The 27,985-nt window shown below is 48.1% G+C and overlaps 9 protein-coding genes and 7 non-coding genes across 17 annotated transcripts in view; 7 read left to right on the top strand and 9 right to left on the bottom strand.

Moving 5' to 3' along the window:
* LOC131271470 (adenylosuccinate lyase) overlaps positions 1-24,316 on the bottom strand; it is a 331,885-nt gene extending 307,569 nt beyond the window's left edge. The window contains exon 1 of the mRNA XM_058272911.1: positions 24,308-24,316. The gene's annotated coding sequence lies outside the window, so the exon portion shown is untranslated. The remainder of the gene's footprint in view (positions 1-24,307) is intronic.
* The window catches only part of LOC131271489 (vesicle transport protein GOT1B), a 433,296-nt gene that overhangs the window by 99,451 nt on the left and 305,860 nt on the right, over positions 1-27,985 (bottom strand). The window lies entirely within an intron of this gene.
* LOC131259680 (L-dopachrome tautomerase yellow-f2-like) lies at positions 378-3,109 on the top strand. The gene is made up of 4 exons (XM_058261244.1): positions 378-695; positions 803-908; positions 1,984-2,642; positions 2,723-3,109. The coding sequence occupies exons 1-4, from the start codon at positions 378-380 to the stop codon at positions 3,017-3,019; spliced, it is 1,380 nt and encodes a 459-aa protein (XP_058117227.1). The 3' UTR covers positions 3,020-3,109.
* Positions 3,352-5,426, top strand: LOC131259671 (L-dopachrome tautomerase yellow-f-like). Its single transcript, XM_058261232.1, has 5 exons — positions 3,352-3,481; positions 3,543-3,796; positions 4,040-4,618; positions 4,685-4,876; positions 4,968-5,426. The coding sequence occupies exons 1-5, from the start codon at positions 3,352-3,354 to the stop codon at positions 5,115-5,117; spliced, it is 1,305 nt and encodes a 434-aa protein (XP_058117215.1). The 3' UTR covers positions 5,118-5,426.
* LOC131259666 (L-dopachrome tautomerase yellow-f2-like) lies at positions 5,948-6,855 on the top strand. Its single transcript, XM_058261217.1, has 3 exons — positions 5,948-6,074; positions 6,148-6,389; positions 6,457-6,855. Exons 1-3 carry the CDS (start codon positions 5,948-5,950, stop codon positions 6,853-6,855), a joined length of 768 nt encoding a protein of 255 aa, XP_058117200.1.
* LOC131259659 (L-dopachrome tautomerase yellow-f-like) lies at positions 6,943-7,371 on the top strand. Its single transcript, XM_058261206.1, has one exon. It carries the CDS (start codon positions 6,943-6,945, stop codon positions 7,369-7,371), a length of 429 nt encoding a protein of 142 aa, XP_058117189.1.
* LOC131259651 (gustatory and odorant receptor 22-like) lies at positions 7,955-9,385 on the bottom strand. The gene is made up of 2 exons (XM_058261194.1): positions 8,144-9,385; positions 7,955-8,071 (listed from the first exon to the last, which is right to left on the bottom strand). Exons 1-2 carry the CDS (start codon positions 9,383-9,385, stop codon positions 7,955-7,957), a joined length of 1,359 nt encoding a protein of 452 aa, XP_058117177.1.
* LOC131259640 (putative hydroxypyruvate isomerase) lies at positions 9,439-10,802 on the bottom strand. The gene is made up of 4 exons (XM_058261184.1): positions 10,601-10,802; positions 10,405-10,516; positions 9,955-10,130; positions 9,439-9,887 (listed from the first exon to the last, which is right to left on the bottom strand). The coding sequence occupies exons 1-4, from the start codon at positions 10,800-10,802 to the stop codon at positions 9,574-9,576; spliced, it is 804 nt and encodes a 267-aa protein (XP_058117167.1). The 3' UTR covers positions 9,439-9,573.
* Positions 10,172-10,242, bottom strand: Trnag-gcc (transfer RNA glycine (anticodon GCC)). The gene has a single exon. It is a non-coding gene; the product is annotated as a tRNA-Gly (tRNA).
* Trnai-aau (transfer RNA isoleucine (anticodon AAU)) lies at positions 12,180-12,253 on the bottom strand. The gene has a single exon. It is a non-coding gene; the product is annotated as a tRNA-Ile (tRNA).
* Trnai-aau (transfer RNA isoleucine (anticodon AAU)) lies at positions 12,689-12,762 on the bottom strand. The gene has a single exon. It is a non-coding gene; the product is annotated as a tRNA-Ile (tRNA).
* Trnai-aau (transfer RNA isoleucine (anticodon AAU)) lies at positions 14,326-14,399 on the bottom strand. The gene has a single exon. It is a non-coding gene; the product is annotated as a tRNA-Ile (tRNA).
* Trnak-cuu (transfer RNA lysine (anticodon CUU)) lies at positions 14,907-14,979 on the top strand. The gene has a single exon. It is a non-coding gene; the product is annotated as a tRNA-Lys (tRNA).
* On the top strand, positions 15,507-15,578 carry Trnam-cau (transfer RNA methionine (anticodon CAU)). The gene has a single exon. It is a non-coding gene; the product is annotated as a tRNA-Met (tRNA).
* LOC131259629 (neprilysin-4) lies at positions 18,805-22,371 on the bottom strand. The gene has a single exon (XM_058261172.1). The coding sequence runs from the start codon at positions 22,369-22,371 to the stop codon at positions 19,513-19,515; it is 2,859 nt and encodes a 952-aa protein (XP_058117155.1). The 3' UTR covers positions 18,805-19,512.
* Positions 23,521-23,592, top strand: Trnae-cuc (transfer RNA glutamic acid (anticodon CUC)). The gene has a single exon. It is a non-coding gene; the product is annotated as a tRNA-Glu (tRNA).

The raw sequence follows: 27,985 nt of genomic DNA, 5'->3' as shown, positions 1-27,985 counted from the left end.
TATGTTTGTCGAAAATGTCTACCTCTGGATTTCCAGTCATCTCAGGTCACATTATGCTAATGATTCCCAATATTCAATAAAAGAACATAAGAATAGGCATGTTCTTTTTTTTCCAATGGTGAAATGAAACATACAGGACGGGAGGATGAAATAGACAGAGTAGAGGAAGAGAGAAACATATATGAAAGTCGGCTTGAACCGGTTGCGAGGGAAGCAGCTTGACGAAAGGGATTACGCCGAAAGAGGATTCGTATAACTACTCGTGTCCGAAAGCGTTCAGCATCATTTGGACTGCACGATCGAAGTCGATCGGACGCAGAGCTGATAACGAGCTGCTAGTTCTGGTGATCAAGTGTTGTAAGTGGACAGTAATAGTGATGCCGCGATCATACGGAGTATTCCTACTCCTGACGGCGCTGGTAGCGTATGCCAGTGGCCAGGTAGATGAGGTCCTTAAGTGGCAGAAGGTCGAGTACGATGTGCCGGCCGAAGTACTGCAGCGTCCAAATGGCTACATCCCGATCGGCAACATTCCGATGGGAGCCGTGCACTACAAGAACCGAGTGTTTGTTGCGGTGGCCCGTCGTCGATGGGGTATTCCGTCAACATTGAACGTGGTGGACATTTCGCCTCCGTTCCCCAACGACAACGTTGTCCTGAAACCGTACCCCAACTTTGCTCTCAACGAGCTTCGGGTGAGTGGATTAGATTTAATGTATCCGTTTTGCCAGGTTGAAAGCATTTCCTAATTCTTTGCTACATTTTTCTTTTATTTCCATCGCATTCATGTTCCATAACGCAGGCGGATCTGCAACCAGATGCTAACAGAATTGTCACCGTCTATCGGCCACGTGTTGATCGCTGCGATCGTCTATGGTTTGTCGACACTGGAATGATGGAAATCCCCGGTAAGTTCCAAGCGTATCAATAACAATCGTCAGTCAGCGAATAAGCCGTCCAGTTTGCCTTGGTCAAAAAAAAAGAGAAATGTCCCAAATACGGTAAAATACGTTCGTTATCGCGTTGTTTAGCTTCGTGGGTCATCTGACTCTCAGTAGAGGTCGCATAATCTATGCTTGAAAGGGCGTTGATGGCGTACCACGCTAGTAGCTTTAGAATGATGTCTAAATTGCCTTGTTCCTGGTGCTATTAATGCTTTCATCAAACCTTCCCTTTCTCTGGTTCGGTATTGTATTATCTGTTTTATTTGTCGATTCCCTTCTCGAGGACTGTGGCTCAGCGTTTCCCGTTTTATTTTGCGAGTAAACCGGTCTTTGGTTACTTTATCGCCCGGCGTTCGGTTTCCGACCGGGGGGAACCGAACCGGTTGGAAGTGTGAACGAGCAGGTTTTTATTTTATTTTATTTTTCCCGTCGTCTGCTGACCTGAAAGATGTTTATTGTCATTCAAGATGAAAAACAAACAGATTTTGGTCAAGGTTTCAGCTATCCTCAGGGTTTTGGGGGTTTTTACTGTGGCAGACTGAGAGTTTGTCACTCGTCTGCTGCAGATATCATCTTAACAGGTTCTTTTGTTACTGTTTCCGTTGGCTGGATGGCAATATGTTATGCGGAATGCACCTGTTCTTTCTTTTTGGGAATAATTTACTTTTTTGATTAAACATTTACACGAACTGTTCAATTGGACATCATCATCTCAACTAAAACCGAAGATTACGTTGGAAATGTTTGCCGCCCACAACAAGATTTATATGACAACATAGCTTTCTTCAAATGGGTCTTTTTGAAGGCTTTGAGCTCACTAATAAATGATTCACTAATTCACAGAGATCAGTTAATTAAATATACCGTAAGAGACTGAACGCAGGAGAAACCCATGTTATACACTTTGCCTACTTTTAGGCGCACCCGATGATCATTCATATTTGAGATCGTTTCCTTCCGTTCGTGTCTTTGGGATTCAAAAAAATCTTTGCTAAATTAAGTTTTAAAAACTAATCAATATTATTTTGCTGTTTTATAGGAAATTTCACCGTTGTCCAGCGTCCGTCGGTGTGGTCGATCGATCTTAAAACGAACGAGCCGATCCATCGTTTTGAAATCCCCAAGGAGGCTGTCGAGACCGGGTACGGGCTGACGTCGATCACCCTCGACGTGGACCCCACCGACTGCGAGAAGGTGTTCGTCTACATCTCCGATCTGCAAACGTACCGCATGGTGGTGTACGACTACCAGAATCGCCGGGCGTGGCGCTTCCTGCACAACTATTTCTTCCTGAACCCGCTGGAGGGCGACTACACCATCCAGGGTATCAACTTCGCCTGGGACGATGGCATCTTCTCGATTGCCCTCGGTAACCCCGATCCGGCTACCAAGTTCCGCACGGCGTACTTCCACGCCCTGTCGAGTAACTCCGAGTTCACCGTGTCGACGCGTGTGCTGCGTAACGAAACGGCATCCCAGCGCTCCTGGCACGGCGCGGACTTCCAGCTGCTCGGGTACCGCGGTGCCCGCACGCAATCGAGCATCCACGCGTTCGATCCGGAAACGGGCGTCATCTTCTTCGCGTTGATCCAACAAAATGCAGTCAGCTGTTGGGACTCGAACAAGCCGTTCGCTCCGCAAAACATGGCCATCGTGTACAAGAACGACAAGGACATCGTTTACCCCAACGATCTTTCGGTAAGTCTCTGGCACTTCGAGGCGTACCGAGTGGGCTGGCTTTCTTTTACACTACCCTTTGCATTGGCTCACGTTTGCAGATCGACCAGGATGGCTACGTGTGGTTTATGACCAACTCGATCATCAAGCTACTATACTCCGAGCTGAAGCTGGACGAGTTCAACTTCTTCGTGTGGCGCGCCAACATTAAGGAGATCATCAAGGGAACGGTTTGCGATCCGGCTTCGCCACCAAACACCCAAACCACGCAGCGCTTCGGCGACTCGAACAACAACGACCGCGTGACTTTCTACGAATTCAAGGATAGGCCCGGTCCGGGTGGTGGCCCGCACGGCGGCTGGGGACATGGCAAGGGACACGGTGGACGTTACCATTAAGTGTTTCACGGGAATTGTGCGGGATTGACCGCAATTGGGCATGAGAGCGGCAAATAAAAGTGTGCCCCAAATGTAAAAGGCGCTTCGCAAAGTTCGTAAAAAAACAACAATGTGTGATTTAATTCTTTGTGTGCGCAAGACAAACATTCGAAACATGCTGCAGTCCTGCCATGAGCAACAACTGGACGGCGTCTAGTACGGAAGAAGGTAAATGATCGACAGAAAGCGTTCACCGGAGAACCGGTTAGTGGTCGATTGAACCGAAGCGTATTAAATGAAGCCTTATGACGTGCGTTTCGCATCAGAGCTTATCGAGCTGTTTTCGCGACAAGATGTGCTGGAAGGAACCGGTGGTGATCGTGTTGTGTTGCTTGGCGTTGGTGGTGCCCATCCGGTGTGACGAGTTCGAGGAGGTGTTTCGGTGGAAATTGCTCGATTTTAATAACCTTACCGATGCTGAAGGTCTGTAAAAAGACGCTCGTACGCTCGGGAATTATAAAGGACCCGTTTTTGCCACTTCCAGAAGGTGCACCGGGAATTTTCTTCCCGGAGGAGGTGGACGAACCCACGACCAACGGTCTGAACGAGAGTTTCACGCGCTACCACAATCTGCCAATGGGAGTGACCCACCATAAGGGCCGGCTGTTCGTGACCATACCGCGGCGCCGCACGGGCATACCCTCGACGCTGAACGTCATTGTGCTGGACCAGGTTCCGGCCGGTGAGAAGTCGCCTCGGTTGACGGCCTATCCGGATTTGATCACGAACAAGCTGCGGGTAAGTTTTTGCCGTTTTAAATATTCTTCTTTGCACTGTGAACGACTGCAGAACATAAATGTACTCTTCTTAACGATCCATTCGTTGCACTCTTTCCGGTTGGTGATCAGAATCAAAACTGGTTTTTAAAATCGATCGTTGATTTGTTTTGTTAGACGGTTCTTCTTAGATCGCTCTCGATGTGTTTCAACTACACGGAGCAAGAACTAATTTACTTTTGCTTTTTTTTCCGCGCTCGAGCAGAAATCGTATGAACCCGACCCGAAGCGATTGGTGTCTGTCTATCGAACCCGTGTCGATCGCTGCGATCGCTTGTGGTTCGTCGATACGGGCTTTCTAGAGTACCCAGGCCACCGCAAGCAGGTACAGCGGCCCGCTCTGTGGATCATCGACCTGCTGCAGGATCGTAAGGTGCGCCAGTTCGAGATACCGGAGTCCATCGTGGCCGAGGGGCACGGTATGGCGAGTGTCACCGTCGACTCGTCCGCCGACGATTGTGAGGCTGCGTTCGCGTACATCCCCGATCTTGCCTTCTATCGGCTGTACGTGTATAGCTTCAAGGAGAACCGCATGTGGAAGTTCCAGCACGAGTTTCTATCGTTCGATCCGCGCATGACCGGATTCGGGGTAGCCGGCGTGCGGTTCCGCTGGAATGATGGCATATTCTCGGTGGCGCTGGGCCCGCTGGCAGGGGCTAACGCTGCCGATGGGCGGAAAGTCTTCTTCCACGCGATGGCCAGTACCTCCGAGTACCAGACGACCACACCGGTACTCCAGAACGAAACGCTGGCCAAGGTCGGTGGCTATGATCATCTGTTTACGGTAGGTATCATCCTGGAGCTTAATCCTGGGCTCCAAATAAAATAGTCTCATCGATTCTCTACACAGCACCTTGGCGAACGAGGATTAAAGACACAGTGCACAATTCACCAGTACGACCCCGCGACGGGCGTGCTCTTCTACGCCGAGGTCAACCGTAATTCGATCGGCTGCTGGAACTCGGCCCAACGGTTCGATCCGGAGAACCATGGTATCGTCCATCTCGACAATCGAAACTTCATCTATCCGTCCGATATGACGGTAAGTTCCCTGGGTTAAAAGTAATCTTTCACGTACGAAGAAACGATCACGAATTCCCTCCCTCCTCTCTCACTCTTTAATTCTATTCCAGCTCGACAGTGACGGTGAACTGTGGGTGATGACGAACACACTGCCGCGGTATGCGTACGCGAAGCTCGACATCGAGGACTATAATTTCCGCATCTGGCGGCAGCAACCGGCTAAAGCGATCGCGGGAACCATCTGCGCACCGGGTGCATAAGACGCTCTCTCTACCCCCTTTTGCACTTGTTAGTGTCAGAAGGTGATTAAAGTTCATTTGCAAACTTTTCTGTACGACGGGTTTTGGTGCGTGTGTATGTGTGTGTGTGTGTTTATGAAATCGATGTAATTAATGTAATGGGGTAGCCCCGGTCATCGATTCGAGTGATTGAAGATCGCGGATTATGATAGATGCACTCTCAGTCGCGATCAAATCGCCAAGGATTCAAGTAATCCACTGCACTTGCCCATAGGTACCTGTAAATTGCAACAACCGCTTTGAACAGTTTCCCAACTTTTTTGTACGAGTAAGTTGCAAAAGGTGTGCATTAATAAAAACGTGGTAAATTGAAAGATTGTGAAACAGCTTTTCTGTAAGAGATTGTTTAAGAACAGCTTGGCTGTGGTGGATCCGAATATAATCTGGGTACTCCCTCCCATTTTCTACCGGTTCCTGCTGTATCTGTAGTCCAATACCAGAAAGTTGAAGTAAACCATGAGTTATTATTTTTTACAGCAAAGTGTTTCCCTATAAAGCCAGCAAAAATACTGTAAATAGCTAAATGTAATAGTACTCAAGAGGTGTATTTACAAACCAACCTGTCGAAGAATCAAAAAGTAAATTTCCTTGAAAAGAAACCTTCGATCCGGCTACATTGAAGATCAGGAGTACAGGACCATCACGTTCGAGTCTATAAAATTACAAGTGGCAAACATAAACCATGCTAATATTTAAGTTCTAATCGGTAGGCACGTGCAACGTGCAATCGTTATCTGATCAAGGGAAGTCTCGTTGGATTATCGCCACAAACGCGGAACTGTGCAACAAAAATGAGCCTCCTCATATTATGCGAATGTTTGTTGCTGCTTGCTGTGTCCCGTGTGCAGACCACGGAGTTTGAGAAAGTGTTCGAATGGAAGCAGATCTCCTATGCCGATCTTCCGAACGAGAGAAATGGTAAAATGGCCATAACATAAACACTACTGTTTAGGTTGCGAGCAACAATTACTATAGTGTTTTGGGGTTCCAGGGAAGGGCTCTGCGATTCTTTTTCCACGGGTGCAGGGAGATGCCGAGAACGAGTCGTTCCAACCGTACAACAACATCCCGATGGGAGCGACACACTACAAGGACCGACTTTTCATTACCATTCCTCGACGACGCCCGGGTGTGCCAGCTACGCTGAATGTGATCGACCTGCGCCAGGTGGTACCCGGTGACAGAAGTCCTCCCTTGACGGCCTACCCAACCTATCCGATCAACGAGCTAAGGGTGATGGTTTTGCGTTGACGATTCTAGTGTACTTTGGGGTAATGAGTTCCCTGGTTGTTTTCCACAGCCTCAGTATGAACCAGACCTGCGGCGGCTGGTTTCGGTGTATCGCACGCAGGTGGACGCCTGTGGGCGCCTCTGGTTCGTAGACACCGGGATGCTAGAGTATCCGGACAACCGCCGGCAGGTGCAGCGTCCGCAGATCTGGATCGTGGACCTGGAACGGGACCATCTCGTGCGTCGCTTCGCCATCCCGGAGTCGATCGTCGCGGAAGGGGTCGGCATGGCTAGCATCACGGTGGACGTTGAGCCGGAGAACTGTGACGGAGCGTTCGCGTACGTGCCGGATCTGGTTGCGAACGCCATCTACGTGTACAGTATGCGGGCGGACGAAATGTGGGCGTTTGGCAATCACTCCTCGTTCCGGCACGATCCAACCCGCGCTGAGTTCAACGTGGCCGGCTAGCGGTTCCGCTGGGATGACGGTGTCTTCTCGGTGGCGGTTGGCCAGCGGGATCCGGAGGTGGACTCGCGGTTGGTTTACTACCATCCGATGGTGAGTACGACCGAGTTCGGCACGTACACCAGCGTACTGCAGAACAAACCGATCGCCATGTCCGGCAACTACGAGGGACTGTTCGAGGCGCTGGGGGATCGCGGTGCGTCCACACAGTCCACCATGCACCATTACGACGCCAAGACGGGAGTACTCTTCTACGCCGAGGTGAACCGCAATTCGATCGGCTGCTGGAACACTAATCAGGTGTACGGGGCTGACAACCACGCCGTGGTACATCTGGACAATCGGGAGCTGATCTACCCTAGTGACCTCACCAGCGACCACGACGGGACCCTTTGGGTGCTGACCAACAACTTGCCAAACTGGATCTACTCGCGGCTGAACGAGAGTGACTTTAACTTCCGCGTATGGCGTCAGGATCCGGCTGTGGCTATCCGGGGCACCAAGTGTGATAACTTATAATGGACAGTTTCGGATATATCTCTGAAAATTCATACTTTGCTTTTTTTATTTCACTTTAAATGAGTATATGTTTGCAAATTTGTGCATAGTAACATTTTCTAGTTTAATTAATTATTTAGGTGATCTTTGATCCTTTCTTCTTTCACTATGCGAGTCGGGGTATATCCTCCTACGTTAAGTCGAACGTTTGTTCCCTTACTCGTATTCAGAGGCATACCGACTCTGTCACGAGCTCCATGAAAGAAGATCTTTGATCCATGCATTGATGTGTTAGTAAACTTGCTCCTTAACTGACATATCAATGGTTCTTTCTTTTTCTTAACTTTTTACGAAAAATTGCTTTTAATGACGGCTTGATCATTAGTGTAATTATGGCATTCTACATTACGTTGCATTTTTCGCGACAATTGCTATAATAATTTCATCGATGCATAAAAGTACCTATAAGGCGTGATCACTGTGTAGGCTTGAAAATAGAACCTTGAATCTCTTAACGCTATACTCTACACTTCGAAACGAATAATTGATTATGCTGATTTGAATAATGTTTTCCACGAAACCTCACACAGACACAAGTGCATGTTCATGACTTTTGCAACTGTCGGACATTTTCAATAATTTCCGCGGGGATCTGCTGGGAGATAAGTGAGAGCTTAAATTGCAGCAGCACGATCAGGTAGATCGCGATGGTAGCGATACTCTGCGAATGAAATTAATTAAAGATAAGGATGAGTAAACGAGCCTAAGACATATAAGGCCAACTTTTGCTTACCGATGTAAGCAGCTCCCGGTTGACCTCGGCGTAACCCTTCAGACTGACGATGGCCGGGTTCATCTCGATCGCTTGGATAAACAGATCGATTTCCTTCTGCGTTGGTTGGTCCACCTTGAGCAGGTTGATGGAAAGCAATGTGTCCTGCACGCCCTGCGCCACCTGAAGCGTGGCGTTATGCGAGCAATCGCAGAAGATGAACAGCAGCGTCGAACAGTACACGGTGTCTACGATGAGGCCGATCTCTTTGAAGGAAAACCCAAACCCATGGTCGATGATCTCCGACAGGGCACCGTAGATGGCGACGGTGATGTTGACGAACATGAACAGGCAGTAGGTGGAGTAGGTCCGGGCGTACGCATTCCCCAGGGACTGCAGCAGCTCGCTGAGGTTCAACCAGAGGAACCGGTACTGCGAGATCATGGCGGCGGTGCACTCGATGGCGACATCCTTCCGGAAGCACCGGGAGAGGCTAGACGAGGCGACCCGAATGCCACGGCTGTTGATGTACCAGAGGGCGCTGTTCATGTTGAGCATCGTGATGATGTGGTAGTAGGCGGACGTATGCCACAGGGCGAACCCTTCCAGCAAAAAGCTGAGCGAAAGCAGGAACACAATCGCGCACACCAGACACCCGATCGAGAGGAACACGATCAGCACCTTCAGGTGGGGAAACTGCAGCGAGGTGCCGGTGACACGATAGTACCGCACCTGGAACGCGCCCCACATCGTCTTGTAGATGGCGACCTGCTTGGCGACGCCCCAGCCGACGAACGGGATCCAGAAGTGCGGCACCAGAAAGATGACGAATAGAATGCCGTAGATGTACTCGTCGAACTGGGTCGTGGTCTGGAACACCTTGATGCGCTCGTAGCCCACGATCAGGACGATCACGGTGGACACCGTGTAGAAGCAAAAGGCGTACAGGGATGCGGCCGACCGCCAGCTGAAGGTGATCCGACCGGGCACGGACCGTGTGATCGGCATGACCGCCAGGCCTCGGAACAGCACAAGTAGCAGCTTGTGGTCTCGGTAGAACTGGTCGTGCGTTTCGCAGGTGTCACCGTCGGCGGAGTTGAGTTGGGCCCGGATGGCCCGTTCCTTGGCACGCTGGATCAATTCCGGGTCCATCGTACCGTTCACCATCCGCTCGTCCTTGGACGTATCCCAGACGGTTCCCATGTCGCCACGGAGTAGCGCGTAGGCAAGAGAATCGTCGAACTCGCTCTCTTTGATGACCATCTTCCTTTGTTTCGTTCTTTCGAGTGTCGATGGACTTAGGCTTGAGCTACCAATAAGACAGGCTATTTTATATAAACAACCAGGATGCTAATGGTTTAATAATGAAACGCTTGGCCCGAAAGTTTCCCCCCGACTTGTGGCCTTTCTGTATTTGCTCACATCCATTATGCAGACGTGCGACTCCAATGTCACTGCCAGTAGCCGTAGTCACGCAACCAGCCGAGTCCTTCGGTGGTGCCGGCCACTGGGCGGTACTCACACCCGACCCATCCATCCGCGTACCGACCGTCGGTGGCCAGCGTTTGCAGGATGTTGCGGAAGTTCAGCTCACCGTCGCTGTTCGGTTCGTTACGTCCGGGGACCTGTGCTAGCTGGACGTGCCCGATATGTGTCGCCAGTGCCCGGATGCTGTTTGTGATATCACCCCGGATGTGTTGCGCGTGATAGATGTCGTACATCAGCTTCACGTTGGGACTGGCAACGGCGGTGATCATTTGGATGGCTGGTTTACAATGGAAGTCGTAGTTTCAGTAAGGGAATAACTTTTGAAAGGATCTAGAGAGCCTTACCCTTATCGTAGCAAGAAAGATAGTACCCGGGAATGGCGTACTTATTGATCGGCTCGATGACACCGATGATGTTGTTCCGTTCCAGAATGGGAGCGGCCACTTGCAGGTTTGCAAGGTACGTGGTGTCGTGGTCATCTGTAGCAGGACCGTTCAATTTTCCAGCCATTATGTGAATCCTGTAAAAAAGTAAAACCAGTTTTTACAAAAAAGATTAGGATGCATCGGCCGGGAATCGAACCCGGGCCGCCCGCGTGGCAGGCGAGTATTCTACCACTGAACCACCGATGCTTCGGTGATGTGTTGATGATTGTTACCGAACAAATAAAAACAAACAAACATCTTGCCTATTAGCGCAAGGCAATGTCACCCTTCTTATCATCCGTTGCAGTGTCAACAAACGGTTGAAATCAAATAGCAAACTACTTCGTCTCACTCGCAAACACCACTTACTTTCCACAACCAAGCGCCTTGGCATACTCGACCGTGCGCTCCAAGTTAGCCAGGAACTCCTTTTGCCGCCCCGGTAATGCAGCACATCCGAACTGGCCATCCGGAGCATTCCCTAAGGGCGGGTTGTAAAAGTCAATCATTCATTCGTTTTAAAAAATTAACCCTTGTTTTAAATTCCCCCTTTAACAAATCCTACCCAAGGCAATGTTCATGAGGATTTGCTTCAAACCAGTTTCCTTCTGCACCTCCAGCAGCGCTGGCAAGCTAACGTCCTCGGGTGGGAAGGGCCCTTCGACTCCGGAGAATCCCGCCAGCTTGGCCGCTCGGTACCGCTCCAGGAAGGGTCCCGCCTCCAGGAACATAAAGTTTAAATTCGCACAAAACCGTAACGCCACCATGCTTGCTGGCCAATTTGTCTCCGTTATCTCGGGGGCGATTATTCGGGGCTATTCGAACTGAGCAGCTTCTCACACACGTCAATCACGGGTGCACCGAGGCCTGATAAATGGAATGTACCTTTCACAACCGCGAAACCGCGAACTTAAAGGGAGCAAGTGTGATATCGTGGGGATCTGTTTTCGGTATTTGAGGTTTTATGCTTTCGACCAGCGAACACAGCTGGGTTTGACAGAAGAATGAATGGATATAATGGTGTTGGCGAAGTGCATGGCATGTCCCCGCGAACGAAACGGTTGTGTGATGATGTTGGTGCTATAAGGGCTCCCCTTCTTTGTTAGTTCATCATCTCGCGATTCCATGTAATGGTGAATGGTAAGAAACCACCCCCTTCAAGACGCCATTCAACCCGCGAACCCTCACAAACGTTTATCTTGTTTACTTTAGCAAAGAATGGACGTTAGGGGAAGTAACGTTCATTCTGTTATTCCTGTACATTTCAAACTATAGGGAGCTATCTACTTTTCGCGAAGCGTGGTTGTTCTAATGTGCTACCGAATTTAAAGTGATACTATGTCACTAAATTAAAAAAATGTCGCTAACATTTTTTACGTACGATCCGACATTTTACTTCTCTGTTAATTTTGAACAAGTTTTTAAAAATGCCTGTTGTTTTTCGCAAAGTGTATATTGCCCATTTTCAACATTGTAATTTTGTTTACACACATCTCCATGGTAACGATGGGTACGTCGATGACACATTAATTTCACGGGCAACTAACAAGACATCAGACCAGACGCACTCAAGATGAAAAATTGCAGATGCGATTCGGTGGCCGCGATGGTGGATTTGAAAGATGCAATTCGGGTGGAAGAAAAGATCAGGTGTCGGGGGTGGGTTTGCCATGCGGCCCATGCACGACACGCATCAGCTTGCCACGGCCCAGCAGCGAAGAAGGAAGCGTGCATAGTTCGTAAATAGACATAATACGGTTTCGTTCATTTAAATTTTGACTTTTGGTGGACTCGGGCGCGAGAGAGACGTCGGTGACGCGTTAAGCAATTAGCAAAGGGTTATTAAAATTTGACATTAACTTGACGAATGAAGGTGCGCGAACGGCTGGCGGAGTGTCTGCCACCGGGATAATGGTCCAAGACATGCTAAGTTTAGCGTATGGATAGACTGTGGAACGTGTTCCAGGTTTGTAACAAAACGCACGTGTTTCAACTACATTTATTTTTGTTTTCCTTTGCCAAACCGCCAAAGGACTTGTTCCTTTGCTACAGAATGGTTTATTTCAACGCGAGCCCAAGCGAAAAAAATAGTTGAAATTAGTGTCTGACCACAAACTATTGCATCGATGTCCAAAAAGTATATTTGGCTCCAGAGAGGATCGAACTCACGACCTTCGCGTTATTAGCACGACGCTCTAACCAGCTGAGCTATGGGGCCTCGATGTTGCCGAGTTGCTGTATGGTTTTGGTTTCCGTTAACTACGTTTGGCTTTAACTTTAAATGATCAATCCTCCGCTACCAGGCGCGAATGTTTAACAACTGTGGACGGGTTAACTTGTTTTACGCTGTTGTGCTTATTCGTGCAGCCCATTCGTTCCAGCTGACGTAGCAAATAGTTATGCAAAGCTGCGAGCGGCTCCAGTTCTCCCTGGGCAGTGAAGATTGTAATTTTCATTGTGTTGTTTTCTACAATATTGCTAATCCGTAGCCGATGAGATTCCTGCATGCATATTTTCCACTTTGCCTTACTTTTGTATTTACGCCTGACTTTAACATAAGATGGTGAGAGATATTTTTAATAGTGCCGCTCGAATGCAAGACTTCGGTTCCAGTTACTGTAAAATATTTTCATGCTAAAAAATATTATCTGATTGGCTCCAGAGAGGATCGAACTCACGACCTTCGCGTTATTAGCACGACGCTCTAACCAGCTGAGCTATGGGGCCGCCGTGTTGGGTGGTGGGTGGGAAAAAATTCGATACTGCACCATTGACTAATGATACTAGAAAGTGTGTGCGTGTGTATATAACCGGAAACCAGATAATTAAAACCCGCGTCTCAATAGCAGACACGTCAATTTTGCTTCTCACGCTTGCCTTAACCATTAAAGTCGAAGAAAGTAGTGAACGTTTCCTTCCACAAACATAAATCTGGCATCGGCAGGGTTTAAATTAATTCATCAACCCTGTCAACACGTTCGATATTATTGCCCGGAACTCTTTGGGAACTTTTTCTACACCTGTACTTTTCGAGGTTTTTGGAAATTTATTAACTTCTATCCATCTTTGGGATATTGTAAACCGTTCTTCACACGAGGTGCTTTTTTAATTTAATTTTGACCATATTCCCAAATAACCCAAACCGAACGGAAGAAGATGGATAGAGAAAAAGGCATTACTGAACAGGCAGTAGTAATGATTTCATGTTTCATTCATCAAACCATAAATAATGGAGGGAGACAAAAGACCCGAGTAAGACGGTAAAGGTGTAAGGAAGTTGTAGGGAGGAAGGTGGCCTATTGACTTGAAACGATGCGCGAACGGAAAAGGCGTTCATGACAATGTTTTCAAAAAACATGACAACATCTTGCGCAACGGTCACAAAATAAAGCCCGTTGAGGAAACGCAGGTAGACCGCGGTGCAAAGGTAGCAGAACTGTGACAAAACATTAAGCAATGCACGTACAGACGTGGAAAATCTAACCCTCGTTGCCGCAGGAGGAAAGGCGGAGACCGTAAGCGAAGAAAGCATGACAAGAAATCAATTAGAAATTTTGTTGACGGCTTGTTTTGTGCCGTTTGTTTCAGTCTCTCCTCTAGCGAAGGTTTATTACCATTTTCCAGCAAGTTTGTGGTGAACAATTTATGCTCAGCGGAAGCGATCGTGTCATTTATGCCGTGTCGCCTATGCTCGGGCCGGTTATGTTTTGACGAAGTGTTTCCGGCTTTCCACTTGCGCCGGCGGCGGAAAACGAGCTGCCAGCTACAATCGAGAAACAAACAATCGCGAGGATGTACATGTATGAAGTGGAAAAGCGAAGTGAAAATGTGAACGGCCAGGACCCGCTATTGGCGGCAGCGGACAATGGCAACGGTTGCACTCGCCTTCCGGCAGACAAGAAATCGTCAACCGGATGCAGCGGAAGCGAAAAGCATGTTGCTTGCGGCATGTTTTCTTGCGCTTTCTACGACTTGCAGCTGAATCAGTTCAAGGGAGTCGAAGTAAACTAGAAGCAACCATGATGCGTTAAATATAGAACGCTCGCAAGCAGCAACATTGACGTCTCAATGAGAAATAGTTGCCCTTGGAACGCTGGGCATATCAAATCTGGTGAAATTGGCAAACCATCTAATTTAAAATGTACTTGAAAAAAGATGGGAAAATTTCATGCAAGGAAAAATATATAAAACACCACAGACGAAACATAAACAAGTGCTGTAATAAAGGTAACCCTTTTCTAGGAAAAAGGAAAATCATTTGGAGAAAAACTATAAAAGCAAAAAATGCAATGGCTCCAGAGAGGATCGAACTCACGACCTTCGCGTTATTAGCACGACGCTCTAACCAGCTGAGCTATGGGGCCGTCGAGATAAACGGGGTTTCATTAATAATTTAAATTGATAAACACCACACAAACGATTACAACAAATGATTACGTTTATTTCGTCCCATTTGTTAGTAGCATAACTATAAGTTTGCGATGTATATGGCTTAAGCAATGAAGTGCACATTGGCGGGTATCGCGAACGAATCGATCGACACGATTTCGATCAAAAGAATTAGTCGATCGATATCTAAATCTACTCGAAATAGCTATCGGTAACGGGGTTTCTGTTTCGATCGATTGTTCTTATCTGCTAGTTCCATATGATCAAAAAAAAGGTGTACATAATTTGACCGTAACCGTAACCGTAACGGCAATGAGAATAAAAATGAAATTACATACATGATCTGTACAAAGTTTCTTTCGAAAGTTTATTTATGATAAGGGCTTAGAAGTCACTGGTGAAAAACAAACTCTTTGATACATTACATAGTCATGTTTGATGCGTGAGTTTATATTAGTATCTAATCTTGGAGCAGTCATGCAGCCCGGCTAGCTCAGTCGGTAGAGCATGAGACTCTTAATCTCAGGGTCGTGGGTTCGAGCCCCACGTTGGGCGCTGAATTTCCTTTTTACCCGAACGCGAGAGACATTTTACTTTATGTTACTCATAATTATATTTCCAATGAAATGTAACGATAATGAGATCAAATGTAATCATTGTCTAAAAAATTCTGTCTCTGTCTCATTTTGGTATTTCCAAACCTACAGCAAGTCTAGCCCGTTAACCGCGAGCCATATTGAGAAACAAACCGTATGTGTTTGACTGCAAGACGTGTGTGCAAGTTATTTTCTTTTTATATTCAAACTGTTAGTCAGCACAGTAAAGTCGACCCGTTCGAGAGGTGGCATTTGAGTTCGTTCACTCCATTCGCAACCTCCATTGAGGGCGACATTTTGCCTGGAGAACAGGCGTGCAGTGCTGCAGAAGGTAGCGCATGTTTCGTTCGAGCTGCATAGCAAATGGGAGGTGTAAAGCGCCTAGCCAATTCCACAGCGTTTGCACAACATACTCAGCCGAAGTAATGGTATAGTAAAAATAACACACACATTATATTAAGCATTAAGCACCCTCCATGCATGAAGAGCAGAGTGGCGCAGTGGAAGCGTGCTGGGCCCATAACCCAGAGGTCCGTAGATCGAAACTACGTTCTGCTATCCCGAAACTTTTTTGTCGCTTCCGGCATGTGGCATAAGGACATCGCTTACACAGACCTCTACTGTTGTTTTTGGTATCATTTTTTTTGCATTTCTGTTCATTGCTGTGTTCATTTAAATAAATTACCTCTGCTTCCCGGCCACGCCTGGTCAATAATTCGGTAGTGATCCATTAATCTTCTACGATTTGACATGCAGTTTGCAGCTAAATCCTTGTACAAACCCCGCTGCCTAAGATTCCGGCCAACCATTCACAAATCAGCGTTTGCCAAAGCAGATGGACCCGACCAGTAGGTGTTAATGAAGATTTATGACGTTCTACACCGCCAGAGCTAGAACAGGAACACTGCCAAAGCAGAGGAACTCGTGAGAAAGCAATAATATCCTTTGACAGCTGTGTTCTGCAAATTGCGGGGCATCCTTTTACGACTTCACACGCTGCTTGATTGGGGAATTGCTCCCAAGCTAAAGTATCTGCTATCAAATGAGATTGTGATGTTTGTGATTTGCCGCGGAAGGAAGGCTTGCCACGAAAAACGGCTCTTGAATTGGGGACCTAACGGGACGTTCCGGGCGATGCCTGCAATGGCCACCGGCAGCGTTTTGCTTCCAAAGCCATAAAACAGAGCGGAACTGTGTGCCTGGGGAGTGCAGGCGATGGGGCACCTTTCCCGCCTGGTTCCGTCGGTAAAAGTAGCCACCGGGGTTACGAAACCAGCCTAACCCCGCCCCAACCAAAACGTTTCCCATCTAAGGCTGATGGGCCACCACCGTACAAGGAGCGGGCAGCAAAAGGGGGAGCACATCCCCGGCGGGGGATGTGGTGTCGCGTGGCCCTTGGTGGCCATTGTCTTCCGCACCAGCAGGTCGCTTCCGCTGAACCCATATACCTTGGTTGGTGCGCACGCACGACATGTTCGTTTGACAAGTGCTACCGACTTCCAACTTGACCGGTTCGGACCCACCAGCAGCAGGCCCTGTTTAGTATTCTAATTCCAGAACCATCGGCGTTTGTTTCCTGTTTGCACTTCCTCCTTCCACCCGCGCTCCATTTATACGGAGTTCTCTCCTCAGTTTTGTTGCGCGCGCGCGCTTGGCCGCCATTTTTATCGCGCGTCAACTTCCACTTCCTAACCCTATTGTGTTTCCATCGCTGTTTCCCTATTTTTCTTTCAATATATTATCTATGTTTCCTCACCTCCGAGCGATGATGGAAACGATCGGTGTTTAGTATGCATACTTACTGATTTATTTAACTTTGTTCTCTTCTAGTTGCTTCCGAGGTACTACTCTTTTCCCCCCCTCGATAGCTGACAGTTTATTTTATTTGAACAACGTACGTTGACCCCACTCTGAACATAAAAAGAACGGTGGAGCTAAGAAGTCTTAGCTCGTACCAGCTGGCACTTGCTTGGGGCCTGGTGTTTTTGCTAATGACTGATGCCGACAAAAAGAAAACTCTCTGACTGCGCATTGGTTGGTATCGATGCAACTTCTGTTCGCAGTGATTTGCATCCCTAATTGCACCAACAGGTGGAGACTGCTATTTTGCGGGAATTACGACTCCGTACAGGTTTCGCTGCTTGACGGTTCCGTAATAGAATTTTCAAAGGTGAAATTTGAATATCCATGCACAGAATCGAGCAGAAGCAGGCTCCAAAAATGGAGCGAATTTTATTGCCTCTCTGTAAGGAAAATCTCAGTAAAACCCCAAACCTTTCAGAGTAGCATATTGAAGTCGGAAAAAAGATAAAAGTAATTGATTTTAAATTGGATACCGCTATTTATTTTTGACTAAAACAAATTAAGCCAACAGCATGTAGAGTTGAGATGATAAAATCAAACCTACATTTTCTCTTATGTAACAAATAATAAATGTACTTGAAGGTTACTAACAGCTTTCGAAAGCATATCTTTCTATACCTTAAAGACATGAAACACTGCTCCTATGTCATGTCCATTAGAACACGGATGTCTAGACGTCCCAGTTGGTTACGGCCTCGTCTGGAAATTATTTGTGACATTTAAGTTTTACGCTCGGTTCCGCAGTTATTCCGATATCTCTATCCATCAAACCAATTGCGACCCAGTTAAATGTAAGGGAAGTTTTTTGGGGCGATTTCCGATCGGAGGCAATTGCCTTTCGGCATTTCGGTGCGCGCTGTTGCACCGGTGTTGGCCAAAACACTTCCGTTTCGTTCCGCCCAACTGCACCGGGCTGATCAGTAGTACCGTAGTTGCACCGCCGGCCAACCAACCCGGGATGTATGTGTGAGCGTGCGCATCCGTGAAGATGACCGTATCCTAAATTTAGCATGCACAACTTTTTCGTTGTCGCATCCGATGTCATCCGATGGGATCCTTCTGTTAAATGCAGGCCGACGCTACACGGCAGATGCGCAACGGTGGGTGTACAGCGCGTCGACGGCACCGGTTTGGCCAACCGCTTGGTTCGTTGCTTCCGTAATCGGTTTGCTGCCATCGAGTTTAAACTATTTTGTAACACCACGCAACTAGCACTTCTTTGCGGAGGGAAGGAGAGTCACGGTTGGCCATGAGGAGGGTGAAGGAGTATCCGTACTGAGGCATGATACGATGTGGTCGTTACACCAACCATTACACATTTCCCAAGAGGATCGCACAGGCTGGTTGTGCTGCTGGAAATCGTGGTTTGAAACACTTTCCGTGCCATGCAAGAAATACCATCGTCCACATATCCGGATACCATCGGTCCACAGGGGAACGACTTTCAGCTCGGCCACAGTCGATTTCGCCAAAAGGTGGAGGACGCGGTTATTTCTGGAATGGTTTCGAAAAACCGAACACCGTCCACCGACACTTGCAGTGTTGGGGAATGTGCGTTCTCACCACCGGAACACGTCGTCGTCGTCGTCGTCGCCATCGTCGTTTGGGTTGACCAAGAGTTGGTCCTACTGTGGGAGGAGGGATTGGAGTGTCCGGTGGTCATGGAAGTGGTACTACTTCCTGCATCAGCTGTTCACGATCATCTCCGTCGGGCCGGCATGTGTGGTGTAAACGATCTTACCATTTATGCATCCTCCAGTGTAAGCTATTGACCTCTTTTGAGGGTACTTTTAATAAAATATTGATCATAGGTGTATCATTAAAACAGTTTATTTTTAAAGTTTGGTCTTACAAATCATTTGCTTGGTACGCGTGTGTCTTGTCCGAAATTGATCCAATTCTAGTTGGATAATCTCGTTACGTCATCGGGTTACCATAGTAACGAGCTCTCGATCAAGAGGAGGAAGTAGGAACGACGTCTAGAACGTTTCTGCTAAGTGAAACATGCGTTTCAAATCTTTTCCACTTTGAAATATTCAACACAATACTCAATAAACATCAACAATAACATTATATAGTTCTTTGACTATAAGCCTATCTAACTGTTTCACAATCCTATTTTCTCATAAATGTTCTCGTCCTAGATGTACTAACTAGCCATTCTAAACGATATACAGTAGTATCAACTACTTTACTACCCGAACCTGCACGCAGAAGGAAGATTAAGCAAGTGTGGGTAATCACATCGCTTAACCACGACGACTAACGGTATTAACGGCGGAACCAGGAAAGCGTTTCGACCTCGACGAAATTTGATCCACGACGCATAAATTGGATAACAGTGGCTACGGTTGGAAGGGAAGATTTTCGGAACCTGAGGAACACGTTGTGACCGAGAATGATAGAGTGGATTCAATTAAATTCTTTTGCCACAAACGAGACGAGCTCGTACGGTGGTGTTGTGTTTCTCCGCGAAACCGCAGCGTGTAATCGGTAGCCGGGATTTCATCATACCTTCGCGGAGCACATGTAGTCTCACATGTTAACATGGCAGGACACTTTATTGCTATCCAATTCGCCGGTTGTTTTATTTACAGAGTCCGTACCGGGCACGTGTAGTTCCCCTTCACTACCACACGCTACACTTTTCGGCCGGGTTCATAACGCTCCCAACCGGGCACCGGAACTCGCGGGCAAAGTCCTCCGAGTTGGACAGCGTACCGATCACCCGGAACCGCCCGGGACTGTGTACGGCCGTCTTGAGCTTGTTCCGGGTCGCTTCCGGGCGCATCGCACCGCACCAGATCTGTGCAAAGTTCAGGAAGAACAGCTGCGTGTTGGTGACGTTCAGCCCCGGAAGGGTCTCGAGGGCCAGAACGCGTGGGTCGGTCTGCGCGGAAAGCCATTTGGTGTAGGCGAGGAACGCCTGCTTGATGCCACCGTTGTCGGCGATGTTCTCGCCCTGTGTGTTTTCCCCATCGAGCTGGACGCCGATCTCGTCGATCGTGTACTTGCTGTACTGCTGCACCAAACAAGCTGCCCGCTCGTGGAACGCCTCGATGGCGTTGTCGCTCCACCAGCGGTACAGGTTACCGTCGCGATCGAACAGCCGACCCTTGTCGTCGAAACCGTGTGTCAGCTCGTGCCCGATCACCACGCCAATGCCACCGTAGTTGATCGACTTTGGGAAGTGACGGTGGTAGAACGGTGGCTGCAGGATCCCAGCGGGGAACATGATCTGGTTCTTGTTGCGGCTATAGTACGCGTTCACCACAGCCGGTGCCGTATGCCAGGCCGTTTTGTTCACCACCTGGCCAAGCTTCTCCTGATCCGTTCGCCGTATGTGACTGAGCACGTTGAGCGTGTTTTCGAAGTATCGCTCCGGGTGAACGGTGAGACTGGCGTAGCGGGCGTTCAGCTCTTCTTGGGACAGAATAAAGTTGGGGTAACCGATCCGGAGCGACATCGCGTTCACCTTTTTCTCGGCAAGCCGCTTGGTCAACCCATCGATCCAATCGGTCTGGTTCAGTATCTCACGGAAGGCCTCCTGCAGCTCGTGGGTCATCTTGAGCGTGTCCTTCTTGCTGTTCTCGTCAAAGTATCGCCTCACGAACATCGCCCCAACCGCCATTCCCATGTTGGCGTTAACCTGCGTCACACAGTTCTTCCACCGTGGTGGATTCTTCTCCCGCCCGAATAACGCATTCGAGAAGCGCTGCTTGGCACCGAGAAACCGATCGTCCAGATTGTTGATCCGGTGACGAACGAATCGCCACAGTAGATAGTTGGCCACGATACGTGGCTCCGTTTGGCCGATCAACTCCACCAGGTCCTGCATGTAATTCATAGCAAACATCACCACAAAGTCGGACGTATTCACCTTGCGCTCGGTAACGATCTCCAGGTACCTCGTCCAATCAATCTCCGGTACTTCATCGTGCAGGTTCTCCAGGATGATCTTCCTATACAGGGTCGACACGTTGTTGCGCTCCTCCGGTGGGTTAGTAATGTTCGCTAGCTGCACCTCGAACTCAATCATCTCGTCCGTGGCTCGCTGGGCCGTCGCCGGTGGCACGTCGAGCAGCTCGATTACCTCCACCATAAACAGACGGTACGCATCCAGGTACTTCCGGTTGGCGGCCTGTAGGTAGTACTCGCGCGTCGGCAACCCGAGTGTCGTCTGGTCAAACTGCACGATATTTTCATCCGAATTCTTAATGTCCGGACCAACCCACTCGACTATCAGCACATCGTTGTTGTAACGGCGAATGTACGCCGTCAGGTTCAGCCAGTCGAAGCCGGTTTCATCCCAGTTCGGATCGAGCAGGGGCCATCCACCGAGGCTATCCAGCAATCGCTTCAACGGTTCCAGTCCTCTCTGCTTGATCAGCTCATAGTTCATGCAGGACACAAACAGATGGCGTGCTTTCGTTTCCGCATCGTCATCCGACTTGAGTTCCCTTCTTCTAACGCGCTTCACCTGCGTCGTCCGGATGATGAGTTTGTTCTGAACCGCACGACGTCGCCTTCGCCGTCGCCAACCACGGCCAACTCGCTTTCGCACACGACGCAACGGTACGTCATCAACGGGTTGGTTGTGTTGAGAACTCGGTGCCGTTGTCGAACGGACGGTTGAGAGCGCATTGCCCACCTCGGGCAGACTTTCTTCCGCGCCGGGGGAAGACGGCACACTATCGTCACCCAAGAGTAGGTTTTTCAGCACCAGATCGAGACTTTCGCGCAGCAGCTCGAACGTGTCCAGTGCGGCTTTATCCTTCGGTATCGGATTCACCCGGTCCCAGTTCCCGCAGGCGTACTGGTAGAAGTCGTCACACGGGTCCGCCCCGAGGTCCATGTACTGCCGCATAATCTGTACCTGCGCTGCCCGTATGCTCTCCGGACTGCTCCGGCTGTCGTCTAACCAGGAGAGAGACTTTCTCACACGTCGCCGTTGACGTCCTTGTTTCACTTCCTGGGGCGACAAAGGGTCCCCCGGTAAACAGTCCGCTGGTAGGACGCGCTTTTCCGTCGGAATGAACGACGTCCGGATGATGTCACGCAAAAGTCCACGATCCTCGGTGTCGATGGTTTCGCTTAGGAGCTTCGGTATCGGTTGGCACTGCCGTTCGGTGCTAGCTGTGGTCAGGTCCGGCCACTCGGAAGCTTCTCCATCGGTGAGGTAGTTATCACCCATACCGGATTCTTCCGCATAGGAGCCAATCTCACCGCATCCTAGCTCGACCGAACCGACGACCTGAAACCGAGACAACAGCAGAAACAGCAAACCGATCGGAAGCATCGCGGCCGGAATGACGAACAGGATCTTCACGAACCGGTACCCGGGACACCATTGAAGCCGTCCGGTGCGTTCATCGATTCCCAGTCCACAGCCGCCACTGGAAGTGGTGACGGAGTCGGGAGGTTGTTGTTGCTGCTCCGACTCCTGCCGCTTATCGTACTTGCTCGCGACTTTGCACACAGACTCCATCGGGCCTCGGACGTTCCCGTTACACCGCATCTCACCTGCCGCTAGCAGCACATTGCAGCACGGCATGCACTTTCACTTTGCGCCTTTCTTTCTTGCCGCCCTCGCACAGCAGGATATCGCCGCCAAACAGGGACACCTTCACCAGGCAGGTTGGAGCCGTTCTCTGGAGCCACGCAGATTCGCACGATTCTCCGCAGTGTGTCAGCACTCACTCGCTATCTCGCTGCAATTGACGCCGATTAGCTGTACCTGTGCCGTCTCGGGTGGATTGATACTGCTTGATACTGCCGTGGTGGTTGTAGCACCGCGACCGATTCAACACATGCTAGTAGCACTTTCCGAGGCGGGCTGAGTTCCTTCCAGATGAATGCGATCTCGAGACAGATGCCGAATCTCTGGCGATGTGTGTTCGTGATCTGCGTCCGTGTGATCCGCGTAGAACCACAGGGTGGTACGTCAGCAGCCGTTGAACAATAACAAATCCACGCCGTGGGGATTCCACGGAGGGGAAAGGACGGTCAACGCCGGGATACACTTGTTGCGGTGGAAGAAAACACGGTGGCGTAGGGCAGTAAAGGCGCGAAACGAACTATCACAAAGGGCCAATCTACGGTCAAAGCTATGCTAAAGCTGGGCTTGCTGGGGAGGATTTACGAGGTTTGACGCGCTGTCGCTTCACCACTACTGAATGGAAGCCTGCAAACGGACCATTCCCATTTCCCGCGCACGCTGCCATTCATGCTCATTGAGACTAATTTAAATCAATTCAGAATCCAACATCCAACGAAAACACTACTCTCGCACAGTGCATCTCAGTGTCTGTGGTTCGGGCCTCCGTATTGTAGCCAAACCAAATCCTCGTCGGTGACCATATGTGATACCTTCTAAGGAACAATGCCACGAGAGAAAGAACCGCAATTGGATGGGATAGTTAAAGATGTTTTGAAGGGATTTTTTTCGCGTAATTATTTAATTTCTTGGCCTTAGCTCCGGTTATGATTTTAATGCTGAAAGTATTTAGAAGTGACTTGACTAAGTCACTTACTACACGGTTTTCACAAAAAGACGAAATGTTAAACACCACATTTAAAATAGCATTATAGCTTTACTGTTTCTACTGTATGCGTATAGTTGCCCCTGACATAACAATCCCATATTGTCTAGTGGTTAGGATATCCGGCTCTCACCCGGAAGGCCCGGGTTCGATTCCCGGTATGGGAAAGCGACTTGTTTTTACATACGGATCGTTTTTTTCCTTTTTTTTGCTTTAACACTGTTTACAAATTTTACTTGAACATGATAGCGCTGATAAGAAACGATGTTTATTCCGGCTTTATTGTGTAAAACGGAGTTTATGACACAAACACCAGCAATTGCGCAGCCTCTATGCAGTGGGGGCTTAAAATGCATCTAACGTTTCCATCGCGATTATTATTTCACAACGGCCCTCAGCATGTTGGCGTCTAAGGGCTCGTCAAGCTCCACAGTCACGATCCGCGATTACGTAAAGACAATAGTTTGCATCACATTAATAGAGTATACAGGGATTGGGCAGAAAAAGAAACGGCGTCAACAGAAACAAAACGATCTGCTTCTACATCCTTTTCCTGCCTCGTCGTTTATTTATGCAATAAATGCGTGCTTCTAGGAGGGAAGCTAGTAGTATCGCGCTTTGCTCGTAAAAATAACCTGCGCCAAAGGTTGGTACCAATTTGCTTGGCAGATATCGTAAATTGTCGCCAATCGGCCGGTGGATGTGTGCTTCCTAGGTACCGATGCAGTCAAGCATGGACGCAAATTGTGATTGAAAACGGTCGGTACTTGGCAAGTAAGATATAGGAAGTAATGGAAAAACGAAGCAATATGGAGTCAGCAACGCGCTTTGAATTGTTTTATATCCATAGACAAAGTTTTATGATGACCATTTAAGATTTACGGTGGCACTTTGTCGGCTAAATCATTTAGTTTGGGATCGCCTTCGAACAGTGCTCTTTTTGCATTCACTTCCTATGCAGCAGAGTTCGTTAGAGTTTTAATAAATATTTGTTCATAGATGGGTTTACTTGCTTTAATCTTTCTCTTTTACAGGATTTGAATGTTAGAACGTTATTCTACTTTTATTTAAGTCAATAACTATATGTCATTTTGGATACTTAAGTTTTTATTAATCAAATGTTGAAGTTTTTAATAGTGATAGAGAAACGCAGTAACAAACAAAATGACTCTGTTATAACTCCTTATTTCCTTATACCAAATTTTAAAAACTCACATTCGTACTCAAACAGTTCCTCACTTTTTCTCTTATTTAAATCTCTGTATCGTTTCTTTAACCATTTGTCTTGCTCGATGATCTTCCCGTCGAGTGTGGCCATCAAGTCGACCACCGCCGGCGGGCATCTTCGTATACCCAAGAACGGCCGATAGACCACAAACGAGTATTAGTCACAATTACCCAATTCAGAGCAAAATCAGCTTGAATTGTCGTGCATTATCTTCCGTAAATGAAGCGAAGAGATGTTTTACAGCCGAGGTCTTGCTGTCCTGGCGTTTCCTTGCGTGCTAGAAACATATGATTTGCGTTTGAGCTGTCCGTTACGACAATTTTGTAACTCGAAGCGTTAATAATAATTTGTGGCATGAGAATATTTGTTATTACTTATAGATTCTTGTTGGACGGCAATTACACATACGCAATGATCAAAACAAAAACGTTTGTTAAGCGATTTTGGTGTTGCTGATTTGAATCTTCTGCTCGGATTTATCATTAAACACGCAGTCCTGTCGATCACATTTATCGGAAGACCGTTCTGGTCCTTCTTGTGTTGTACCCTTTGAGGAAAATTCTACCCCCGATGAGGGATGGCGAGGGATGTCTGGTTTGTTTTTCACACCCACGATCATGCCTCGACCGTATCCTGATCGGTTCCTGCTTATCTGGACCGATATCTGTGGTAGTCCCGGAAGACCCCGGCGACCAGCTTGGGAACAGCGAATCTCTAAGGGAAAGAAAGCAAGCAACCCAACGCTAAGAAGCAGCGGTCCTCGGGAAGACGCTCGCGGAAAATAAATAAATCGATAAGCACCGATAAAAGACCGAGCGCATCGGTGCGAAAACATAGCTAGAATGAATAAGTAAATATGATAATGATGCAAACACAGGAACCTAACAAATGTTGCAGAGCTGGCCCGGGACCCCGGGTAGAGGGCCGGATTAAAAATGCACACCTACAAAATGAAGATCCCGCAAGCGAAGGCGGGCGAAGAGAAATAAAATCGAAAGATAGTGAAGATGTCCTCGGACACGGACGGCGTGCGAGCCGCGCGGTGACAGGTTTAACCGATTATTTATTGTTTGATTTTCAGAGAAGGGCACGGAACAAGAAGCAGACGGTTGTGGGACGGAGGGCCTATCTTTCCGTCCGCCGGGCGATGGTATAAATAATAAGTTATTTTTGTTTTGAAACTTACCAAATGGGCAGCGTTGGCGTTGGAGTTGGGTCGTTTGTGATGGCGTGAGATTGGTGGTCTGTGGTTCCATCGAGCAAAGGGATGTCCTTTCGAGAGGGGCCGGATCGTGCCTCGTGCTTGGACTGTTCGATCGGAAGGAGTTGTTACTGCGCTTTCGTGATGGACGATCGATAATTTGCGGTTATGTTGACAAGTCGATATGCAGCGAACATGGCTGAAGCGAGCATAAAGTAAAACGAATATTGCAATTGAATTGTAACCTGATTTGTTTGTCTTAGTCCTCAATCACGGTTATCTGAGAATTTAAGCTTTTTTTAATGTTTGTTCTTAAAACAGGGGTTAACTTGAACGTTTTGAGTTGTTTCGACGAGTGAACTGAATGTCTGATTGATTTTTTCGAGCGAAAGTTACGAAGGAGCACATTATTTTGTGTAGAGTATATTTTGATGTAACCGAAATATGCCAACATAACATAAGTCCAATAATCTGCTATGGTACAGATCGCTCAGACACGTGCCATTTTGGTTACGAGTAGACTCTGATATCCTTGACCCAAAGTACGCCGTGTGACAATTCACTAACAAACACTACGACGTGATGTGAGTAATTCCTATTTTCCGATTAGCGATTAGCATGCCATGCTCTCGTGCTTCCGTTGGGTTGGATTTTCGTTCCGGGCAAGGTCGTCACAACCGGAATAGCGTACCGTATGCCGATTCGTGCTGTTTTGCAACTGCATTCCGACGGCATTACTTGTCAGCATCCGGCATCGGTGTGCATCGTACACGTGAGCCCTTCGAATGCCGGCCGCTCAGCATGCGCGAAGGCTGGTGACGGAAGTGCGGCTGAGACGCGATGCATTTATCGCTCGGAACGTGGGAGGGTTTCTGCTTTCGCCTCCGGTTTTCACTTTCTTCGTTGGCGGTCGGCGAGGGATAAAGAAACGGAAAATACGATCATGTCGATCACAATGTCGAGCGGGCGATCATGGTGCAGCGATGAAGTGCTCAAGCGTTTGCATTTGACGTCCGACACCTGGCGGATTCTCGTTCACGGGAAGAGCAGGAAGCTCAAGCAACAGCTTGCAGAATGTCAGTCCTTGCCTCTCTTTTTTGTGGGTGGACTCCCCTGCGTTGATTCCTTAGATCTGACACCGAGCCATTGAATTACGTGTCAATCCGTCGGCTCGACAAGCCCGTTTTGGTCCCCTCAGGCGGCACTTCCGCCATGGGTGTAATCTTTCATCCGGATGCAATTGAGAGGTCGTAAAAAGTGTCACCTTGAACACACACTTTCTTTATGTCTCGCGAATGGAGGGGATAGGTCGGATGTTTTGATTGTTGGCGATCCTTGTGTGGGGCACGTGAAAACGAGCCGCTGACTAAACATAAGATGTTGGTGGTTTATTATTTTAATCCACAATTCATGGGAGAGTTTAAAGTGTTAGAAAAAAAGTATTGACTAAATAAGTTTTTAGTTTCAACTGTGAGTTATTTTTGTGAGTTGAAGCCTAAATCTACCATTTTCCGGATCTCTGGGAGGTTTTTCGAGGACATCCAAAGGTTCAAAGGTTTGATTTAAAAAGTTCTTCCCTAACCTCATTGCTTACGTGTAGTTCTTCAATATTTAATCAAGATATATGAACTCAAGTAGCTTGCCATTAATTTAATTCTATAAGTCAGCTGCTTGTAAGTAGATTATCTTCTTTGAAATAAACTTTCTCCCAATATGTCATCTCCCCATGTTAGATACGCTGCGGTATAACCTGTACCCTTTAATGGCCTGATCGTGAGGATTGTTTATGCTCATCATTCACCACCCAAGAAGTCCCGTCCGGCCTAACAAGACCAGCAGACCCTTGATACCTGCATGGGACGGAAAGGAAAACCCGGGAGCACTGGCATCCAATTTCTGGAGGCTGTTAATATATTGCCGGACAACAATTGGGCGCCCTCTTACCTCTCACCGAAATAACCAGAAGCGCCCGAAAAATAATTCTTTGCTGGGTAGATTATTATCGAGTCCCTTTTCTTCGACCTTAGCTCGCAACCTGGAGGAATGCTGTGTGTGCCTCGAAATGCTTTACCCAGCATCAGCTGGCTCTTGGCACGTGTGCTCGAGTGTGCTCAATTAAGGGCTGTACAAT

The sequence above is a fragment of the Anopheles coustani genome, chromosome 3 (assembly GCF_943734705.1).
Source record: "Anopheles coustani chromosome 3, idAnoCousDA_361_x.2, whole genome shotgun sequence".
Taxonomy (NCBI): Eukaryota; Metazoa; Arthropoda; class Insecta; order Diptera; family Culicidae; genus Anopheles; species Anopheles coustani.
Note: the sequence above shows the minus strand (reverse complement) of the source record. Positions and strands in the feature narration are given on the sequence as shown.